Source organism: Bombus pascuorum, chromosome 1 (genome assembly GCF_905332965.1).
Source record: "Bombus pascuorum chromosome 1, iyBomPasc1.1, whole genome shotgun sequence".
In the NCBI taxonomy this organism is placed as follows: domain Eukaryota; kingdom Metazoa; phylum Arthropoda; class Insecta; order Hymenoptera; family Apidae; genus Bombus; species Bombus pascuorum.
Window position 1 is genome coordinate 12,958,722 of NC_083488.1, and position 19,257 is coordinate 12,977,978.

General features: G+C 38.1%; 1 protein-coding gene and 1 long non-coding RNA gene across 7 annotated transcripts in view; one reads left to right on the forward strand and one right to left on the reverse strand.

The window, feature by feature from the left end:
* Positions 1 to 19,257, forward strand: part of LOC132905038 (disks large 1 tumor suppressor protein) — a 523,073-nt gene that overhangs the window by 50,447 nt on the left and 453,369 nt on the right. The window contains exon 1 of one of the 6 annotated variants that reach the window (XM_060956054.1): positions 8,956 to 10,576. The exons of the other annotated variants lie outside the window; for them this stretch is intronic. Coding sequence (XP_060812037.1) covers positions 10,504 to 10,576 — 73 coding nt within the window. The 5' untranslated portion in view covers positions 8,956 to 10,503. Of the gene's footprint in view, positions 1 to 8,955; positions 10,577 to 19,257 lie in introns of those variants that run through there. 6 annotated transcript variants of the gene reach the window in all.
* LOC132915462 (uncharacterized) lies at positions 4,854 to 6,700 on the reverse strand. The gene is made up of 2 exons (XR_009659873.1): positions 6,521 to 6,700; positions 4,854 to 5,639 (listed from the first exon to the last, which is right to left on the reverse strand). It is a non-coding gene; the product is annotated as an uncharacterized LOC132915462 (long non-coding RNA).

Sequence of the window (19,257 nt, forward strand, 5' to 3'; positions counted from 1 at the left end):
GTTCAACGTGCTATTACACGAAACGAAATATTTATGGTCACGCGTTAATCAATTTTCCAAATTGCACGATGACTGGCGAGAAGCATAATTAAAATACGCGCTGGAATTTGCTTGAGTTTAATGAACGAAATAAACGAATAGAAATAAATATTTTTAACTTTTATTAAATTGACGTTTTCATTTTTGCGCCAGCTTGCAAGTTTGGAGCACGTTCCTGCGAAAAGAACGGTTTTTATACAACGTATTTCTCATGCTGATATTATTAGTTTCATCCATTGTGCTCCTTATTTTTCTGATAAATTTCAATGTTTCGTTTTGCATCATTTCTGAATTTTCAGTTGTACGTAAAGGAACAATTACTCGAAAAATGCATGTAATTTTCTAATTTTATAATATATTATTATAATTTTAAGATTCAATAGGATTGGTCGAAGTCAATATGTATATCGATGAAATTTGAATATCTTCAGAATATCTTCATTCTTGGGAATAGTTATAATAGTATTGCATCTGAGAATGTGAAATATTCGTTAAAACGGTGTACATTGGAATGACATCACGCAGACACGTAGTATGCACGTATTTTAGCAATTATGAAACTAAGAAATACTTGCAAGGAAAACTTATTTTCGAGTCCTTGAGTGATAATGATTTTCAAACACCTAGAATTCTAAGGAAAAAATCTAACAATGGTAGTTTTAGATGAAATGAAGTTTCTAGAATAATGTAAATTAGCACTTGATTCAAATGCTAATTGTCTACAAATCATTTAGTGTTTTCGAAGACAATAGAGAAAAATAGATAAAGGAATAAATAGATAAGCAGTATGATAGATAAAGATCAAATTACATTGTAAACTGGAGAAGTTGTTAGCGTAACGAGGCCAACTTGGTTCTGGATTTCCTTTGGAAGTTGAACGACGTTTCGAATGTTCGAAGTCTTATGTCTCTTCATGCAGATTAGGGTTAACTACAAACCGCGATTCGACAAGGGTTTTCAGGGTCTGTCAGTTATTTGGTATCCCTAAGGGCAGTCCAGCGCAATCTAGCAACTTCAATATTTGATACATGTGGTCGGTTGTATGCCTGGCTCTTCGAACTAGTTTCACCGCGTGACTTGATGATGTGCAAATTGGATTACTTGCCCTCGGGAATCGCATAATTGAATTTGATCAGTTTTGCTTATTATCGAATGTATTTGCGATTTTATCGATAACGGGCAGAATCAAAGTGAATAAAAAAGCTTCAGCTTGAAATTTGTCTTGTCCTAGTGTTGGTAGTAAACTAAAATGAAAGGATTTCAAAATGTGTGTATTTCCTCGTCCAATTTTCGAATGGATTTTTATAGGACAATTGTTCTGCCGATTTATGAAATAAAGTTATAACCTGTCTGTCGATTGCGAAGTTAGTTGGAACGATCGTATGGTTCCCAACGGTTCGCCAAAGATCCAAGGATCTATATGCGCTTTTATTGCAGGGAGAAAAGCTATTCCATCGTCGTACACGGATTACTACTTCCTTTATTTACTTTACGCAGGAAGCTCCGTATAATTTCGCAAGGTTATTCTTAGAGCGGTGTCGCTCTATTCGTCTCTGCGAAATGCACTTTTCGTCTTTTACGATGTTTTCTGAACTTTTCTCAAAGCATCGGATAAACAAGCCTCTACAGCACATTTTCACGAGATATGTACATGTCCCGAGAGTTGTTCGATTTAGAAGTTTCCGAGTAATTTATGATTCGACGAGTTATTAGAAGTTAGTAACATTTGAACGACCATGATTACTTTTAACTTAAATTATTGAAATTTGTTCCCCGGTACAAGTTCGCAAAATATTTATAATGCCAAAACCTCACGTAGCAAAGGTATCTTGAAAATCCAGCTCACGTCTCTAGTTCCGTCAGGAAGAGAAGGCCCTGATATACTTACGAGGGGTGTGAGTACGAGTGGCTAGATTATAGTTTACTTTTAAGGAGACGACGAAATACGTCAGAAAACGTGGATATAGGCGTAGGGAGGCTAAAGCTCGTAAAGCTGGTCGCATGTAGATAATACATTATATATATAACATATATGTACATGTGTGTATGTATATATATATATGTATATATATATATATATATACACACATATATGTTATATATACATACATGCATGTATGTTATTCTCTCGCCATATTTTTCTTGCTTTCTCCTTTGCGTTGTCCTCTTCCTGTCCTTTCTTTTTACCCTTTTCTTCTTGCCCTTTCATCTCGAACCTTCTCTTTGCCCTGGTCGTTTTTCTTCCTTTTCTTTTCCTTCCTCGACTTCCTTCTGGTCGTTCGCGTTTTATCCGACAACCAAGGGAGACAAAGATGAACTGGCGTACCAGCGAAAGGAGTTCCTGGTGTATAATGTAACGTTTCGAAAGCTATCACTCCTCAAGGTAAAAGGAAGGGGCTGAACCATAGTTGAAAAGGGTTGAAAGTAAAACCTAGCCGTGGAATAGGTAATGGTTAGGAAGGGAGCCAATGGCAAGAAGATATTCTTACACACCGTGTGTCGTTTCATTTCGGTCGAATTTTTATGATTCCGACAGTGTCAAACCATCTGTGAAATTATCTTACAATTAAGTACAAAAATCGCTGCTTTTTATTCTCGCGATCGATAATGGAAGAAATGGATAAAATTTCTACTCGCTTAATTTGGGAAACGTCATGTGCACAATAGTTTCATTTAATACGCTCGATAATTATTTTTTCTTCTCTTTATTGCCTCAAACGCGTTGTTACGCCGCGAAAGACGGATTAAATAAAATCTCTCGGAAATTAGTTTTCTAATTTACATATAGATCGATTAAGGGCCCATTCTTGCAAGGTTTCTTCCGATAAATAATAAAAAATAAAATATTTTCCGATGAAAAAGTAAAATAAATCATTTTTTGCGCGTCACTATTCGATTAAGAGGATATTTTATTTAGAATATTTCGTCACGTAGTTTATGACATTTCCATTTTTCCTGAATTTCATTTATATGAAAATTATTATTCAAATTTTGCTATTCTTGTGCGTTCAAGGGAATTTTATTCGTTTATTGTTATTGTCATTTATGCGAGGTTCTTTCGTATGATACGTTGCGATAGATAACTGTATATTTATTTATATGCTGTCGGAACACTTCAGTTTCTATCAAGCATACGTTTGATTAGTGTTTACATACTTATGGAGGGCAGTGACGATTGACTTCTTGTGTTTCCGATGTTTGTATATTCGCTTTAAATTCCCTTCGATCTGAACTCAGTTCTCCCGCGACATTCGCTCCATCCAGCGCGTTGCTTCTCTATGTACGAAATAGATGGCTGAAGAAAATTTCAATTTTCTTAACCGCTGACACGAGGCGGAATCTTCGAGGTGAGGATTTTCGGGCGAGTAGTTTGTAATCTTGATAATAATAAAATTGAGATAAAATAGACACGCAAATTCTTATTATTTTGTAATACCAATTCAAACTTATAATTAGTAAAACGTTCCGATATTTCTTATAATTCAATATTTTCTGTATATTTTCATTAAAAATTTTCGTAATTCTTAATTTAAAAATAAAGACAAAATACTGATCACATTTTCACATTTGCTTTTCGCTAATTACTTAATTAGCTTCGCGCGGAAGCGCAATTATGCGTACTTTATGTAACGAAAGAATTAGGCAAATTGATTTATCTCGTAAACTAAATCCGATGCACTATTGAAACGAAGCTTATAGTTTGTGTAATTAACGTTCTTTGTAATTAAATTCGTAATTGTATTACGGCATCTTACTCATCATTACCGTCAAAGTCATAAGCGGATTCGCTTGAAGTAGTTGAGTTAAGACTGAGTTTCGGTGTTGAATAATAGAATTCAAAGAGCTGTCCCTATTATTTTCCTACAATTAACGGATGGATCATTTTGTTGGAAATTGAAAGCATAACGAGAAATCGCTTCGCGACATTACGTACTTCGTGTATTATTATGTCACAAACTTCGTAAATATATCTCAACGCGATTGAGCTAAATTGAAAATGATTTTCAATTTGTTTTTTCTCTTAAAACATTTTCAAATGACCTTTCCGAAATACGATTATGGGATGTCAGACACAATAGTAGAATTTTTTTTTCTCTTTTGCCATTTTATAAATAGTTCGGCTGCAGATATTTTCCACTTTATGCTCAGTCAGAGATGCAAGAGATTGTTTTCCTTTTTCACCGACAGTTTTGCTTCTTTGTTTCTTTTAGTCAGGATTTGGTGAAACGTTCAGGATGCCTAGCCTTTTTCTGTTGATCGATAATAAGAAGCAAAACGGGGTAAAATTCATAACGTATTAGGAATCTGACGTTTCGAAGAGACGCGCAATCGATTTCCTCCACTCGAGAATCGAGATTCGCATCGAAATTTGAGCGTCGAGTGATCGTTGAAATCGGTTCATTTTTGCGTTCTCTGTCCTTGTTGTTCTCCTTTCTTTGTTTTCTATTTTTTTTTTTCAGCAGAAAGATTGCTTAGTAATAATTACGTAAAACTGGGACGCAATTTCACTGAGTTTTGTTCACTTTATCATAAACAAAGGCACCATGTACGTACACGTACGAGGTAATGTGAAATAAACATGGAGTTTCAATTTTCACAAAATACTGGACATTGCAATATTTCATTAGTCTTTGATAAATACAACGATAACAACGAGAATACAAATTGTTGTAAATATTTCCGATTGATTCGTGCTACGAAACAGTACGGCGAATGGTCGTTAGTCGATTTTAAAGCATCGGTTTAGAATACTAGCTTCAGTAAATAGAGAACACGTTCAATAGAAATTCAAATAGAAATGACTTACACCGCAATATTGTATAACATGTTTATTATATTTGCCGAAGAACGAGCTCGTATATGTGCTAAGATTAGCGTTGTTTGCATTGCGAATGTCGCCTGTGTTCGGTGTATATTTTTTGCCAACTGTAGACTGCATTTAACGCGTAAAACGATCAGAAGGTATTCTCTGTTAGCATTGTATCTCTGAATTGTTTCGCGACTCCTGAAATCAACCCCGCAATGGCTAAGGGATTAAGGAAGCTTAGTCAGACTTAGGCAAATACCATTGTCGAGGAATTCTAGTTTATGATATTTAGTTATATACCAAATTTCCCAAATGCTAAAATCTTTGTGGGTTTCTCGCGCTTAATTTCTAGCATAACTCTTCCTTAAACGAAACATATCGGTACATATTTATTTTTCGCGTCTCGACATATTTGCCGGAAGACTTTAACACGAACTGAAGCTGGTTGGTCCATTGCATCTTTGATAATCGCGTGATCTTATCGAGCTAGTACATATTTCTTTCCAAGGTCGATCGTCATTATGTTAGCTGTAATGATAAGTAATAAGGCGTAAAAAGCTATTAGGTACCCGAAGGATATTCTCCATCTCGTGCCAGCTCTTTTTCTTCTTTACTCTCGTTAAGAAGACTTTCGACGTGAAAGCGGGATTCTTCAGGCCAGTCAACGGAAGACGTAAAGCTGAAGCGAGGAGATGTCGGCTTCGCGGATGGCTTTCTTCCATCGTCTTTTCGTTTCATGGGGTTTTATCTCGTTTTCTTCATCCCGTATTATTTGTTCGCGCCGCTTTTCCATCTGAGAGAGAAAGATAAACCGAGAAAAGAAGCGGAAGAAAGGGAGATGGCAAAAGAGGAGGTGCCGAACGAGGGAGACGAAGGAAAGAAAACACAGACAGCGGTCGTGTTTCTCTTCTCCGTGATGCTCTATCCTATTACACGCGTGCGCTCGATCAATGATCGCATCAAACCGTCGAGAATGGTTAAGGCGAACGCGAGCATCGGATATAAAGCGTTTTCCAATTTTTGCAAGTGTTTCGCTCGAATTTTTTCCCGCGCAGACCAAGTTGCCCTAGTTCGTCGTATTTTCATACAGTCATACGAAAACGTTTGTCGTCTCTATAATTGCTTTTTACAATGACTTCTCCGCCGTTAGTAACGAAGTTACCGTCGTCGTTGCGAAAACTTTTGTTTTATTTCATAGCGCGGAGCTTCGAAACATAAAAGACTCTATTCTCCTTCCCAACGACGAAAGAGAACGACGATTTTTCAGTTACGGCACCGTAAAATTTACCTATTCGTATTTGAACCGGCGAGTCCGTAAAAATGCTATCTATTATGTCGTAGAAATCCGAAGTAACAACCGTAGTCAAAGGAAAAAAGGAAGAACCAGAAAAGAACGAGATTCGAGTGTTTTACACGAGCGAATTTCATTGCCGCTTACTATCTGATCGAATATCGTATAATACTACTTACCGTTAATCTCTGGTCTATCTTAATCCAGGACACTTAAGCCTTGTTGCTAACTTTTGTATCCAAAAATAATAAAACAACACAACGATATTTATCGAAATAATGACACTTTACGAACCTCCTAAAAAAACTAAAAATTTTTTTAAACATCTACACCGTCTATATCTATATCTATAAAGTAGCTCACAGTACAACAGTTGAACGTACCCTATTTTTCGCATCCCCGATATTTGTTTGCCGCGTGTATCATTCAACAACGCTGCATCTGCTAATTAATTCAAGCGCCATATTTAAGGTATAGCTGTCAAGTCGTAATTTCTTTCCTCGTGGATCGAGGTTCTACGTTGTTAATAGGAGAAACGGAAAGGTGCACGAACATTTGGCACGGTCGGCGGCCGTGTGTACGTACGAAAGGAGGAGGAAAGGATTTCGCGAAGGTACGAGCAAAGGTAGAGGTCGTGGATGAAGTTGGCGGGACCGAGGAGGAGGACAGGGCAGGAGGTGGGTTTGGGGGGCGGTCCGGGACGAGTCAAGGGGTTGGAAAAGGGGCGACTCCGGCAGTCAGCGGGTTAAAGCCGCTCCGAGCGGGCGTTCCATGTGCGTTGCCTCGGCTTCCATGAAATTCCGACGGAATGTCGCGCAAAGAATGCTGTCTACGACGCCGTTGACTCACGTGTTAATCGCCTCGGATAGTTTACGTGATTACATCTTGCTCTTCGGCGTTACAAGTGATGTTTTTCTTCGATGATCCTCGAATTGATGTATCGACGTGTTCACTTTAAGCTGTTATACAAACTAAAAAGCAAACTAACGTCCTGTTTGTGACATGTGTTATTTAACGAACGTACAGTGACCGTGATGTGTGTTTCTTTGAATGGATAACGAATGGAGGCTCGATTTATTTAGAAGATCGAGACAGTTTTCGAGACATCAAAGTACACTGCGAAAGGAGAAACGTCTCGATCTTGCGATAGCGTTAATATTTTTCGCAAAATGAATTTATCGCATATTTACTACGGCATTTTGATCGAGTTACGTCATTTTATCGAAGATTTTTGTTCTTCTTCAATGGCTTTTTCGTAGGAGACAAATTGGTTTCGCTTTGGAGTTATTTGAAGTTGTCGGTGGTGTATGCGCATTACGGTGAATATTGAAATATACGGAAAAACGGTTTTCATCCGCGGGGAGATTTATTTCAATGGTATTATTCGTTGAAAATAAATTCCGAATTTAACAACTTTTGGGATACTTTGATGGAGTATATTCGGAAAACGCGATGGTCCCTTTATTGACTCGATATTTGAACTTTTCTAAACGTAGTCGGCACGTGTGTCGGTGGAAACGTTCTTTAACACGACGAATGGGTTAATGCAGCCTTTGCTTCCCGTAGAAAAATTTACCAGTCTATATATCATAAACAGCACGATGAGTCACCGTACCATTACACCGTACCATCGATAACACGTATACTATACTCATATGCTTATCAAAACTTGCTTTCCGAGGAAATGTAAATTGTTTGCATCACTGTCTGTAAGGTTTGAGTCCGATTTATTACGAAAAGAAACAAACACATCGCATCGTCTCATTAAAAAATAACGACCTGAGGAATTGATGGTTTTTTTTTCTCGACGTTTCGTTCTCCTGAAATCAAAATCCTCTTACTCATATAAAAGATTAAGCTGCTAGTAAATATTTACCTTGCGTGGAGTTTTCGGGGGTGAAAGTCGTATTCATAGAGATCGAACTAAATTTATGCCATAAATTTTGTGCATATATCAAGAGAGATTTATGTATTGGTCGGCTGTCAGCATTCGCCTAAATAACCGAATGTTTCTAATGATTCTACTGTCCAAGAATTCGACGTGCTCTAAGGGAAAATAACGCGGTTTAGGTAAAATTCGAAATTGTGTAATCGACGGTATTATGGGATTCAGATGTCATTGCGTGATTGACGGCACGAGTCTGTAATGGTTAATTGCGGATTTCGCATCAGGATAGCGTGCGATGCTTCATTGAATAAGTTTGTCTTAACGGAAGCTAATATTTACGAAACAGAACTTTGGAGAAATTCGATGTTCCGAAGCAGTACCGACGACGATTAAACTCGAAGGGTCGATCGAACCTGGCTTTTAAACAGTACGTAATTACGATCAGTCTTTCACGAAGCGAAAAACTTTTTTAATTTCGCCGATTGATTTTTACGATGCACAGAATCGAATAAAAATGACTCGCTAATTAACTCCGCTGAGAAACTTTTCGTGTCACCGTTTCGACGAAAACAAAATAAAGGAAATAAGTGAAACAAGAAAAAAGTATAATATCGCCGAAAAATTGTATTATTATGCGAGATATGTAATAAATTGAGTAAAACGTGATCGCATGACATTCACAATCGATACTTCTTGATTAATTGCAAACTACGCGTTCGAGAATAGTAGAATTTCGATGTTACTTAATGGGAATGATTAAATCCAGACGAGTCCATGTATCGTGAAATTCCGGCTGACGCGTGTAATTTCGTCGCTGCAACGTATCGTTTCGGTGTCACCGAATCGACCAACAATAGAAGAAGTAACAAAAAAGAAAAAAAGTGAGGTATGGGGAAAAACGAAATCGCTATAGACAGTGCAATTAACTCGTTGACGGGTGTTCACCTCGCAAATCAATCGTGTGTCTGGTTCAGACGGATCAGTCACGTGCGCGTGTTTGGCATCATAAATGCACTTGACTGCAACCATTTTCTGTGCGGTTGCATAACTAGCCTCTCGGGAAAATCGCGTTAATTGCAGCCCAAATTTTCCAGCTTCCATTTTCACGCTGATAAAGCCATTGTTCGTTACGTCAAAGATGCGTCCTCCTCGGAGATTGTAATCTCTTAATCCATACGAGAAGAGCGACTACAGAGACGATTAAACAACCGACTAGATGTAAATATACTTCCGGAGAATAAACCATTCGTGTTTGTTATTCATCGGGATATCTGTACATCAGGAGATTATTTATGAACGTTATCGGGTGAACTCGCGGTATAACGAAACGATGTTTTATACAGGCTTACTAGATTCGGGATAAGATAATAATTTTAACGAAATTATCGATTTGTGTTTGAAAAAGTTGGGCGAATAAGCGGTCTGACGTTATACTACCGGCGTTTGGAAAATAAACGGGGCACTGGCTGAAAAAAGTCTGTCGTGATCCATGTAGGAAGATTAAACGGAAAAACCGAGGACGGTGTATTACGTATTGCCAACAGAACGTCAGTGTTGTGTTTCCATGTTAAAAACTAAGCTTAAAAACCACCGCAAACTTTGACATTGCCGTCGCGTGTAATTTTGAACTTTCCAACAAAAGAGGCGAATGAAGTTGTAATAAAGCGGATAGATTGTACCCCGTAAACACGTCATTTTTCATCCGATGTTTTTCCAGAAAACAGATTTCATTCTCGCCGACGAATTTATATGAGATATCGCGTTGGTGGTGCTTTCGAAGTGAAACTGGTGCACGGTGAAACTGGAACGAACTACATCTTTACCTCTGCGATTCGTCGGTTACTCGAATAATTCACATCGATGAAACGATCGGTGTGCAGGAAGCCGGTGATTGTGAAAGTTCCGCGGCGCGTTGAGATCAAACCCTCGAATTCGCAATTAAAATTGTTCGAAATTCTACCAGTCGACAGACAGTCGGCCACGTACTTAACCGTGTTCTTCGTTGGTGATTAGAAGGGAAAGAATGGTAAAACTGGGCGAGGAGAAGTGAGCGAATCGAAGCTCGCGGCTCCAGATAAGAGAGAAAAAGGTGTTTTAACGAGCGGACTGAGACGGTGGTGGCTCATGGTGATCGATCCGCGTTATTTGCGGTGTATAATAGCGACGCGAGTGGGCCCAGCGTCAATTTGTCTCGCTTCTCACTAAGAGGTTGCCGGTTGACGACAAGGATTCATCGATCGATCGATCGGCGTGCGCGGGCCACGCGTATTGCTCGTGGACACCTGCTTGCAGCGTGCTGCTGTTCCTACCGTCACCAACCATGCATCCGCGATCACCCGAATACGGTTGTTCCGGCATCGGTGAAGGATCGTCGAGTGGATCGCCGAATTGACAGAGAAGGCTTGCTCTGTTAAGCATCGCAGGCCACGGCAACACTCTCGTGTACGCGATACCGCCGGAGGGTGTTAATTAGCAGACATGTATGCCCACGTGCACGGTGATAACGGCATGTGCTGTTATCTGCCTACCGTGCTGTACCTCGAACGATACCGTAAGTTCTTCTTTTGTACGTTGTCGCCCTTGTTAGCCAAGAATCCTCGGACTTCTTGTTCAACTTTACCTTTCTCTACGTATTATCATTGTTGAATTTTTATACAATTTTTTCCTTTTTTAAAACGTGTGGTTAACCGCGAAGATTACAGATAGCGGGAAGGTTCTCAGAGTTATTCTGAAAATTGTGATTTTAACGTTTACGAATATATCTTGCGAAACGAAATCGGATGAATCCGATAATATTGATATATTTGATATGTATTATCGGTAAGCGTGTCTTTTGTATTTGTCCGAGAAACGATTTAAAGTTTACGACGGAAAATAAACATATTTTTGTCTTTTACTTGCCGTTTCTTTGTTACGGTCGATAGACGATCAAGGAAAAGGTAACGTTGTTCCCTTGCAAGTTGGTTGCGATACTTTGTGCAAAAAGGAGGATGCAATACCATGAATCCATTTCATGTGAAATACGTTTTCGTAGTTGAACGTAAACGATCACGGGTTCGGTAGCGAGTATCCTTAAGCGATGGAGTATATTCTTGGGCGTATTAGTTTGGAGAATGGTGAGATTAGCGTTATTTTAAGGCGGCCGGGCCGAGCGCTAAACGAGCAACGAACCGGCGGAAGAGAGCGGACGTTAACACGGGCCCCAAACTTATTTAGGGAAAAGATAGCGAAAGGTTTTGCATAATGAAGCAGTTAAAGTACGGCTTTCGTTAACGCGGAGACGTTAGCCAACGCGGCTCAGGTAAATGTTATAGCATGGTAATCGAATAAACGAATGGCGAACCGAGATTGTTTATGCCTTTCGTGTAAATTTGCGGAAATTTATTTTCTCGTCACGGTTCGGTATCACCGGGTCGTGTGCAAACTGTTTGATAATTTAATCGATACGCGTTGCTCATTTTTCGCATCGTTTCACGCCGGAGTTCGACTCTGAAAAAATTATCAATCAATCTTCTTGACAATCGGTGACGACAAATTTTTCAAGGGACGAGTTTCAATTGCTTTAGAATATACAAAATATGTTAATTGTGATGCGTTAATTATTTAAAGTGCGCTTGGTATTTGTTTTATTACTGTTGCATAAACAGTTACGGTGGATAAAAAATAAATAGCTTCCCAATCTTTCCAGTTTATCGATAATCTTCTTTGTTATTCATTTCTTTACCCAACTAGCGCTTCCAACGTTTAACGAAGGAAAGAGACGAGGAGCGACGTATGTTGAGGTTTGATTTGTGAGAATCTTTTTTTCGGTGCTTGATAATTTATATGGGGATAGTAATCGGTAATAAACGCTAAAATACTAATTAAATTATCATAATTTAATTCTCGTTAGTTCGTTCAAAAACATGGATACGTGTTGTGCTGATGAAAAATGCATGTAGTGTTAACATTCAACTATTGTTTTACTAATCGTTCCATTATTTTTTCGACGTTTATTTTGCTGTTAGAGAAGAAATATACTTTTAATTATCAAGAACGAAGAAAATTGCGAAATGCATGGTAATTATACTTGCATTTTCCTCGGTCCGTTCAAAGTGCAACGAGAATACCTTTGGAACGAATTTAGTTTCACGTTAACCCTGTCTTCCAACTTGACGAGGATTCAATGTGCGTATTATATTTGGGACGAGAAAGAAATAGAGGAACGGATAATGTTTATGGGAAATATTTGAGATATTGCGGTAGGGTCAGGGTGTTTGTTTTTACGGCATTTTCAATGGTCGACAATGGAATCGGGACAAATGGACATTGAGATTATCGCGGTTTCACGCTATGGTTGCTCCAGACGACTGCTCGGTGGGCGGAGGATCGTTTCAGCTGTCACGCGCAGAATGGAGATTAAATTGGCACTGTTTGTACGATCGCCTTCGGTGCCCACTTGTGATTGTTCTTTATTATCATTCGCGTATAATAATGAATGGTCATGTGGAAGAAACAGACTTCGAAATTGTTGGGAATTGTGAATTTTTATGCCTATTCCTTCTCGATCAAACAGAGAGGGCAGCGGCTTTTTTTCGTGGCTAAACTGTGATTTTAGGTAAGCAGCTAATGGGAAAGTTATTGGGTCTGAATGAATCTTTGTTCGAGATAAAAGTACGGGGAATATTGATAACGTATAAAGTAATTAAATGGCGTAGGTGTGAAAAGACTGGTTCGTATATTATTCAAATATAATCAGCCATGCTTCATTATTCATATCCTGTTCATATCCTTCGATAAAACTATCTACGAAATGGCGGACATTACTGGAGTCTACTTTTTCATTGCGTTATCTATCGACGGAGGAAGAATCGATTCGGAAAACATTCTACCGGCAATCAGGATCTTATAGCCTATATGTTATCCTAAGGACGTTTTCGATCTACTGATCCCTTTGATCGTTGGACTAAGATCATTCACTGGAACAGGGACATTGTGTAAAGGCTCGTGTCGACTCGATCCTAGAAAATTCCCAATAATTTCTCAACTTTCCATAAATTACCTTTTGGCTGACTTTTCAAACCGTGAAGCGAGCCAGCTGCATTTTGATTCAATTCGATTATCCTAGGATGTCTTAAATACGATGGAAACGTATTTCCTATTGGTCTTTCGATTAATCGTTTCGTAATAAACGGCGGCTGTTTATTATAATAAAGAATATCTGATACTCATTCCTTTCCTATGCATTCTTCACGGAAAGCAATTTACGATTCTCGGTGGAGATACCGTGCAACATTTTTCCACTTTACTGTCACGGTGGTGGCACGAACAGAAAAAATTGCATGAGTTACTGTCAAAACCGCAGCTCGTTATAAGAATCCAGATTTTGTGGCTCCCTGGGAATCTTTTCATTACGCGAAGTAGTTTAATCGCTATATTCTGCCACTGTTAGTTTTGTAATTTCAGTATCAATGTTAATTCATAAAGACGATAAAAATAATAATAAAGCTGGGAGTATAAAGTTAGGTAAATGCGTTTGATATTTCGTCCAATTTTCAGGACCTTAAATATTGACCGAGATATAAACTTAAATATTGACACGCGTTAGCATGATGGAAACTCGCGTTTAGCGAAATATATTTATTCATTCCAACGTGTATGTATAATTTATGCCTGAATGGTATGAAACTTCTGATACTAAATTACGGGTACGTCGCTCATGCAAATTGAACGCGGTCGGGGGCCCGAGGATGCAAATGTACTACCTCCCGAATGTATACCAACGTGCCGAACAAATGAGTTAGATAATAGCAAGAGAAAAGTAGGGAACGCGCACAGGGAAGAAAAGGGAGGAAAAGATCGCGAAAAGGGAGAAAGAAGGAAAGCATCAAGTGGAAAAGCCGACTGGATGTCACGGATCCGTTTTCCTTTCCTGACAGCGGTAACGTGCAGAACCTTACCAGGAGGAACATAAAATTCTTCCTCTCTATGTGGAACGTAGGTATTCCTTCTTTTTCTCTCTCCTCCCCTTTTCACCTTGCTTCGCTCCCAGAGTTCTTTCTTCGTGTTATTTTCACATTGATTATTTTCTTTCACGTTAAAACTGACATTAAATTGATTACGTTATTAAGTTTCGCTCGCCCGTGTTTCATTCTAGAGCCGTGTTAATTAGAAAACTCGCGAAACCACATGAAGCTTATTACGCGGAAGAAAGATTTAAAACATATTGCAATTCTCTTTTTTTTCTGTGTAATCTACGGTGTTTTATGTGTGGATGTTTTGTATTACGTTCTAATGAAAATTCTTGCGAAAGAAGAGAGATCTTCTCATACTTTTCGATACTTCGGCGCGTTGGTTTTTAAGTATTCGAAAGGTTTTGTCGTCATTCACGGAAGAGATATAGGAGAAAAAGTGGCACGGAATATTAAGGGGAACGGAATTACCTTTTTATCTCGACTTAACGTCAGCCAATCGACTCCCCAAAGGAAATTTATTACCTTTAATTTTTCTCGTTTTTTCTTCTTGAGTCACGGCTGAGAGGTTTGATATTTTCTTGCGATTTTCATCCCGGTTGCTGGCAAAGAATTACTTTCTACTCAATGAAGATGACGGCCTATCAAATGGACCTTTTCAGTAATGTATGAAGGAAAAGTCTCGAACGCTTTAGTAGACGACGTAGTTTGACACATCGATAAAAATGGAAGAAAGATAAAAAAGAACAAAAGGTAAGACTATTAATCCTTAATTCAAAACTGATACCTATTGTACCGATATATTCTTTGCAGAAGATCCGATTCACCGTTCAATATAAGATTCCTTTCGCTTCTCTTTAAATTTTTAAGATCTTCTAAATGGAACTTGCTTCCATGTTCATTTCTATATCGAAATTTCCTCTTCCTTTTCCTAAAAATCGTGTTCGTAATAACGTGTTAGCAGAGAAGCAAAATAAGGAACTAATGAAATGTATCAACAATTTCCTAACCAATTAAGGGAATTATAACACTAAAAAACTATTTGATAGCATACGAGTTCGTTTATACAATTTTGTTGTTTTTTTCTACATTTCATAGATGTTAACCCATTTATTAATAGCTGTTTAAAATTAAGACAATAATCTGTCCTTTTCTCCTATATCCTACTCAAGTTTTTGAAGTTTATTCAGGATTTTAGAGTATGGACGGAAAGCGGATAGATTTTATATAATAGCAAACTGATATACGCGTTTTATAGAATTGAAAAAAAAAGAAAACAAATTTTTTTAAATCTCTTTGGTAAAAAGATTTTGTGTATTTACACTCGTACCTTTATTTCCCGTGAAAAGCAATTTCGACTTTCTGGTAATGTATATTAAATATCTGGAAGTATCGGTATTTCCGTATACGCTGTCCCTTCTGACTAAAATGCCAAGCCAATCTTTCATCCTATGAAACCATTTCCTTTAACGCGAATTTTTATCGTGTAAAACAGTTCCTACTTCACGGAAAAACGAATTTCCCGGATTTCGATGCATCTCCGAGTCACGTTCAGCCGCATTTGTCTCACGCCGGTGTGTTTTCGCGACATGGGAGGAGGCGGGATCCAATTATTCGAAATTTCCATAATTCTAGAACTACAGGGCCCGTATTCCTGTAGCCCGTAAATTCCGAAAATCTGTATTCCGCTGTTCCCTTGTTTATCTTACGCGCCAGACGCCAGTGTCGGTAATATGATGGCTTGGATTAAACGTCTGCGAATTCTCGCGCAACTTCCAATTGATTCAAGTCTAAACCCTCTGCTTTTCGTCCCCCATTGAGCCGGAGCTGAATCTCGATCCCTGATCCTTTTCCATTGCTTCGAATAGAATCGAATCATGTTCGAAGATTATTCGAAGCACATCCGAAACAATAATTTAACCTGTCACCACGAATCGTTTGATGCGCCGTTCTCTACGTTTGCTCGTTGGAATTTACGATGTATTTAAAGGGTGGTGTTCCTTCGGTACATGTAACGTATATCCGACGGTGGTATATCATGGATCATCGGCCAGAGGGACGTTTCATCCACTATTTTTCATAGAGTTTCGAAATGACAAGCATCGTTCCATTTACGTTTTGTACACGCTTCTATAAAGCATGATAAATGTTCCGGTTTGTACGGTTTTGCGTGTATCCTGTTTGCATAAACTTAGCCTGAAGAATGTTTCGTTCCGCGATATTATGGACGCACGTAAAGAATTTCTACGATTTTGGTTTACGACGTAGGGAGAAGCCCGCCCGTCATTCTGACGAACATGAGGTAGCAAGAGCGTGCCAGATAAATTTCACTGTTCATTACTTTAGCCACTTATTCCACATTTGTAGGTTCACTAATTGATTTTCCTTTGTGGAAGATTGGAAGAGAAGGATAAAGATGTATGAGATTTAATTATCGTTTGATAATTAATTTTTTATATAACTGGTATTCATTGCAAATTGTGAGCTTATACGAAATCTTTTCCTACAAACAAGCTGATGATCAGTTTCAAATTTACTAAAAAAACATACTAAATATACTAATCAGTACTAGGTATTCCAATTGCGATTTAGCATAATTTCAATTATATGTGTAAATTATTATCTTGTAACGAATATGTATTATCTGTTTATGTTAAAACGAAATTACACGGGGCTGAGAACTATCCTGTCCGTTAACACGATTTTGATCGCAATTCTATCTTGATTATGTAAAAATATAAAATCTCTATCGCGTAGGTTTAATTAATTGTTGTGACTGTGCATTGCATTTTCAATGGATTAAATCATAGTTGCCATGATTTTTCTCGCGTTAAATAAAAGATGTAATTGAAAACGAAAGTTTACAATGATTTAAACGTTTCATCGTCGCGATGATTGTGAGAAACGTTGTCGAGACACGAATTCCGTAATTCACTTCGATAATTAGCGTGCTTTAATTAGACGCACGTCGACGAAAGGGGGCGTCCTTTAATTATTGCGTGCGAACTGTGTCACCGGCGCACGTGTTAATGAACGACGAAAATAATAGCGTCTTCGTTCATTTGTTTCCGTTCTTATGGTCGTGTCTTTCGTTTTAATCCAGATCCTGCATTAACGTTCCAGGGAAAGCCTAAATTAGTTTCTGCGTTCCACTCTCTGGACGTTTCAAATTTCTGCTTGACGTTCCTGACGAGCCTTGAATTATTTTAACACGATATTAAAAGAGAAGGATCATCTAATATTATTTATTAAACATACATTCGTTGTTGCAATTTTATACAAGACACAAATAAGATGACAATTTGAATAAGATAATTACGAAAGATTGATGATACCTATTTTACGATATACAAACTCGTATAAACCAATCTTGAAGTAAAAAAAAAAAGAGGAGAGACAAGCGAAAACAAATTTTCGTTTCCTCCGTTTAACATTATGCTAGAACAGTTCTCATCCTTTCTCAAAAATCGCTTTTCATTAAAAATCCGGCGACCAGTGGTTCCTGTTTCCAGTTGTGTTGTTTTCTTAATTAAGTCTTTTGAATTTATTTCGTCCCTTAAGGAAAGAGTTAAAGAGTTCTGAATTTCGCATCATACATAGAAAGGAAACTCGTTTCTAAACTCGGTCGCGTGAAACGTTGAACGCTTCGTGAATCGTGTTTACAGTCTCGTGTGAACGGTCGAGCCTGTGCTTACGACGGAGAAAAGAATTTCGTTAATTATCGAGGATCTCGTGTAAGAAACGGCGTCTTTGTAACTGAAGGGGGAACAGCCACATTTGCTTGAATCATAAAGACGAAAAAAAAAAAAAAAGAAAAAAAATGGTCGTGCTTGGCATAGTTTCATTGCTGTTCACCAAGGTAGATGACTTTACCTATTACTACCTTATTGCCCCTGAAAAAATGTCTTCCTTATTACTAAACCTAATACCATGTGGAGCTATGTGCAACTATACACCAAAATACAGACACACTAAAAGTAACAATTTGATGTACAGTTTACCAGGGAGTTAATTCAAAATTGATCGTTCGAATACCATAAGCCGTTCTCTTGGTATTAATAAATAGTATATCGTATGTTTTTACGTAATTTGAGTTCTTGAGATTAAACATATCGGAGAATTCGAAACCATTACAGAGTTATATTATAAGATACTCTCTTTACACTGATAATTGACGGTTATCGTATATCTTGATTAAATTCGGATTTTTGCGATTTAAAATACTTGGAAATTGGAAAGCAAATTTTTGAAACTGGAATATAGAATGATTTATCTGAAAAGTAGTAGATGGTGCGTACAAAGAATGAAGTTTATATACGTTTATCGTAAATTTATATACGTTTCAGCGTGCATTCAAATGGATTTATGTAAATTTCGCACGCTAACGTTATCGGCACCTAACGCGATTTAAGTTTTACGGCGTATATGCCTATAACGCATCACGTGTACCATGAAACGTGTATACGTTCTTGTAAAGGGTATCCATACCCGGCTGGTTTTTTTTTCGTTTACGCGGAAAGTGGTTTTCCCATTTTACGGTGTACCCGAGACGACGCAAAAATGGAACACACGGAAAGGAACGCTCGTTACACGTACGTATGCCGAGCTTTTCAGAAATCAAAGTGCCACTTTGACTCTTGCACCGGCACGCCGACGAGCTGCTTCGATTTCCAAACTCTCGCGCTTGTTCCGTGATTTCTTTAATTTACGAGTTCGTTTTCTAAGTGTTTCATTTTAATCGTGAGATTTGTTTGCTGCGTTGTTTATTTCTCCAATTATTTTGGAGTAGTTTCGATGTAACGTCCTATTACAGTGTCCAATGTTGCAGCTTAGAGTGTGATATAGCAAATTATTAAACTTGTAGTTAACGAATTCGTGAAACAAAGAATTGGCGAAATTACGCTTTAGCTGATACGATATTCTTAAACACGCTATTCAATGAACATGTTCAGGCCCTCTACCTTGAAAATTTCAAGCGTTTCGAGCAAAGAAACATCTGCAAATTGGCCTCGAAAAAGCCAAAGGTTGCTTTCGGAATGGAGCATTTATCGGTAATTGGCCTCTTAGCGTTCTCGTTTAACGGAACGGTTAATGATAATTAGCTCAGCCCGTTAGAAAGATCCGCCTAGTTATCTAGAAAATGATTTTTGCGTTACAGCTTATGTCTTTCTTACTTGTTTTCAGTTGCGTGGAACAATGTCACTATTATCTATTTTTACATTACAAAAATATTACAATATCAAGGGGCTTGGTAATTAGATATTTACGTTTAATCTGAGTC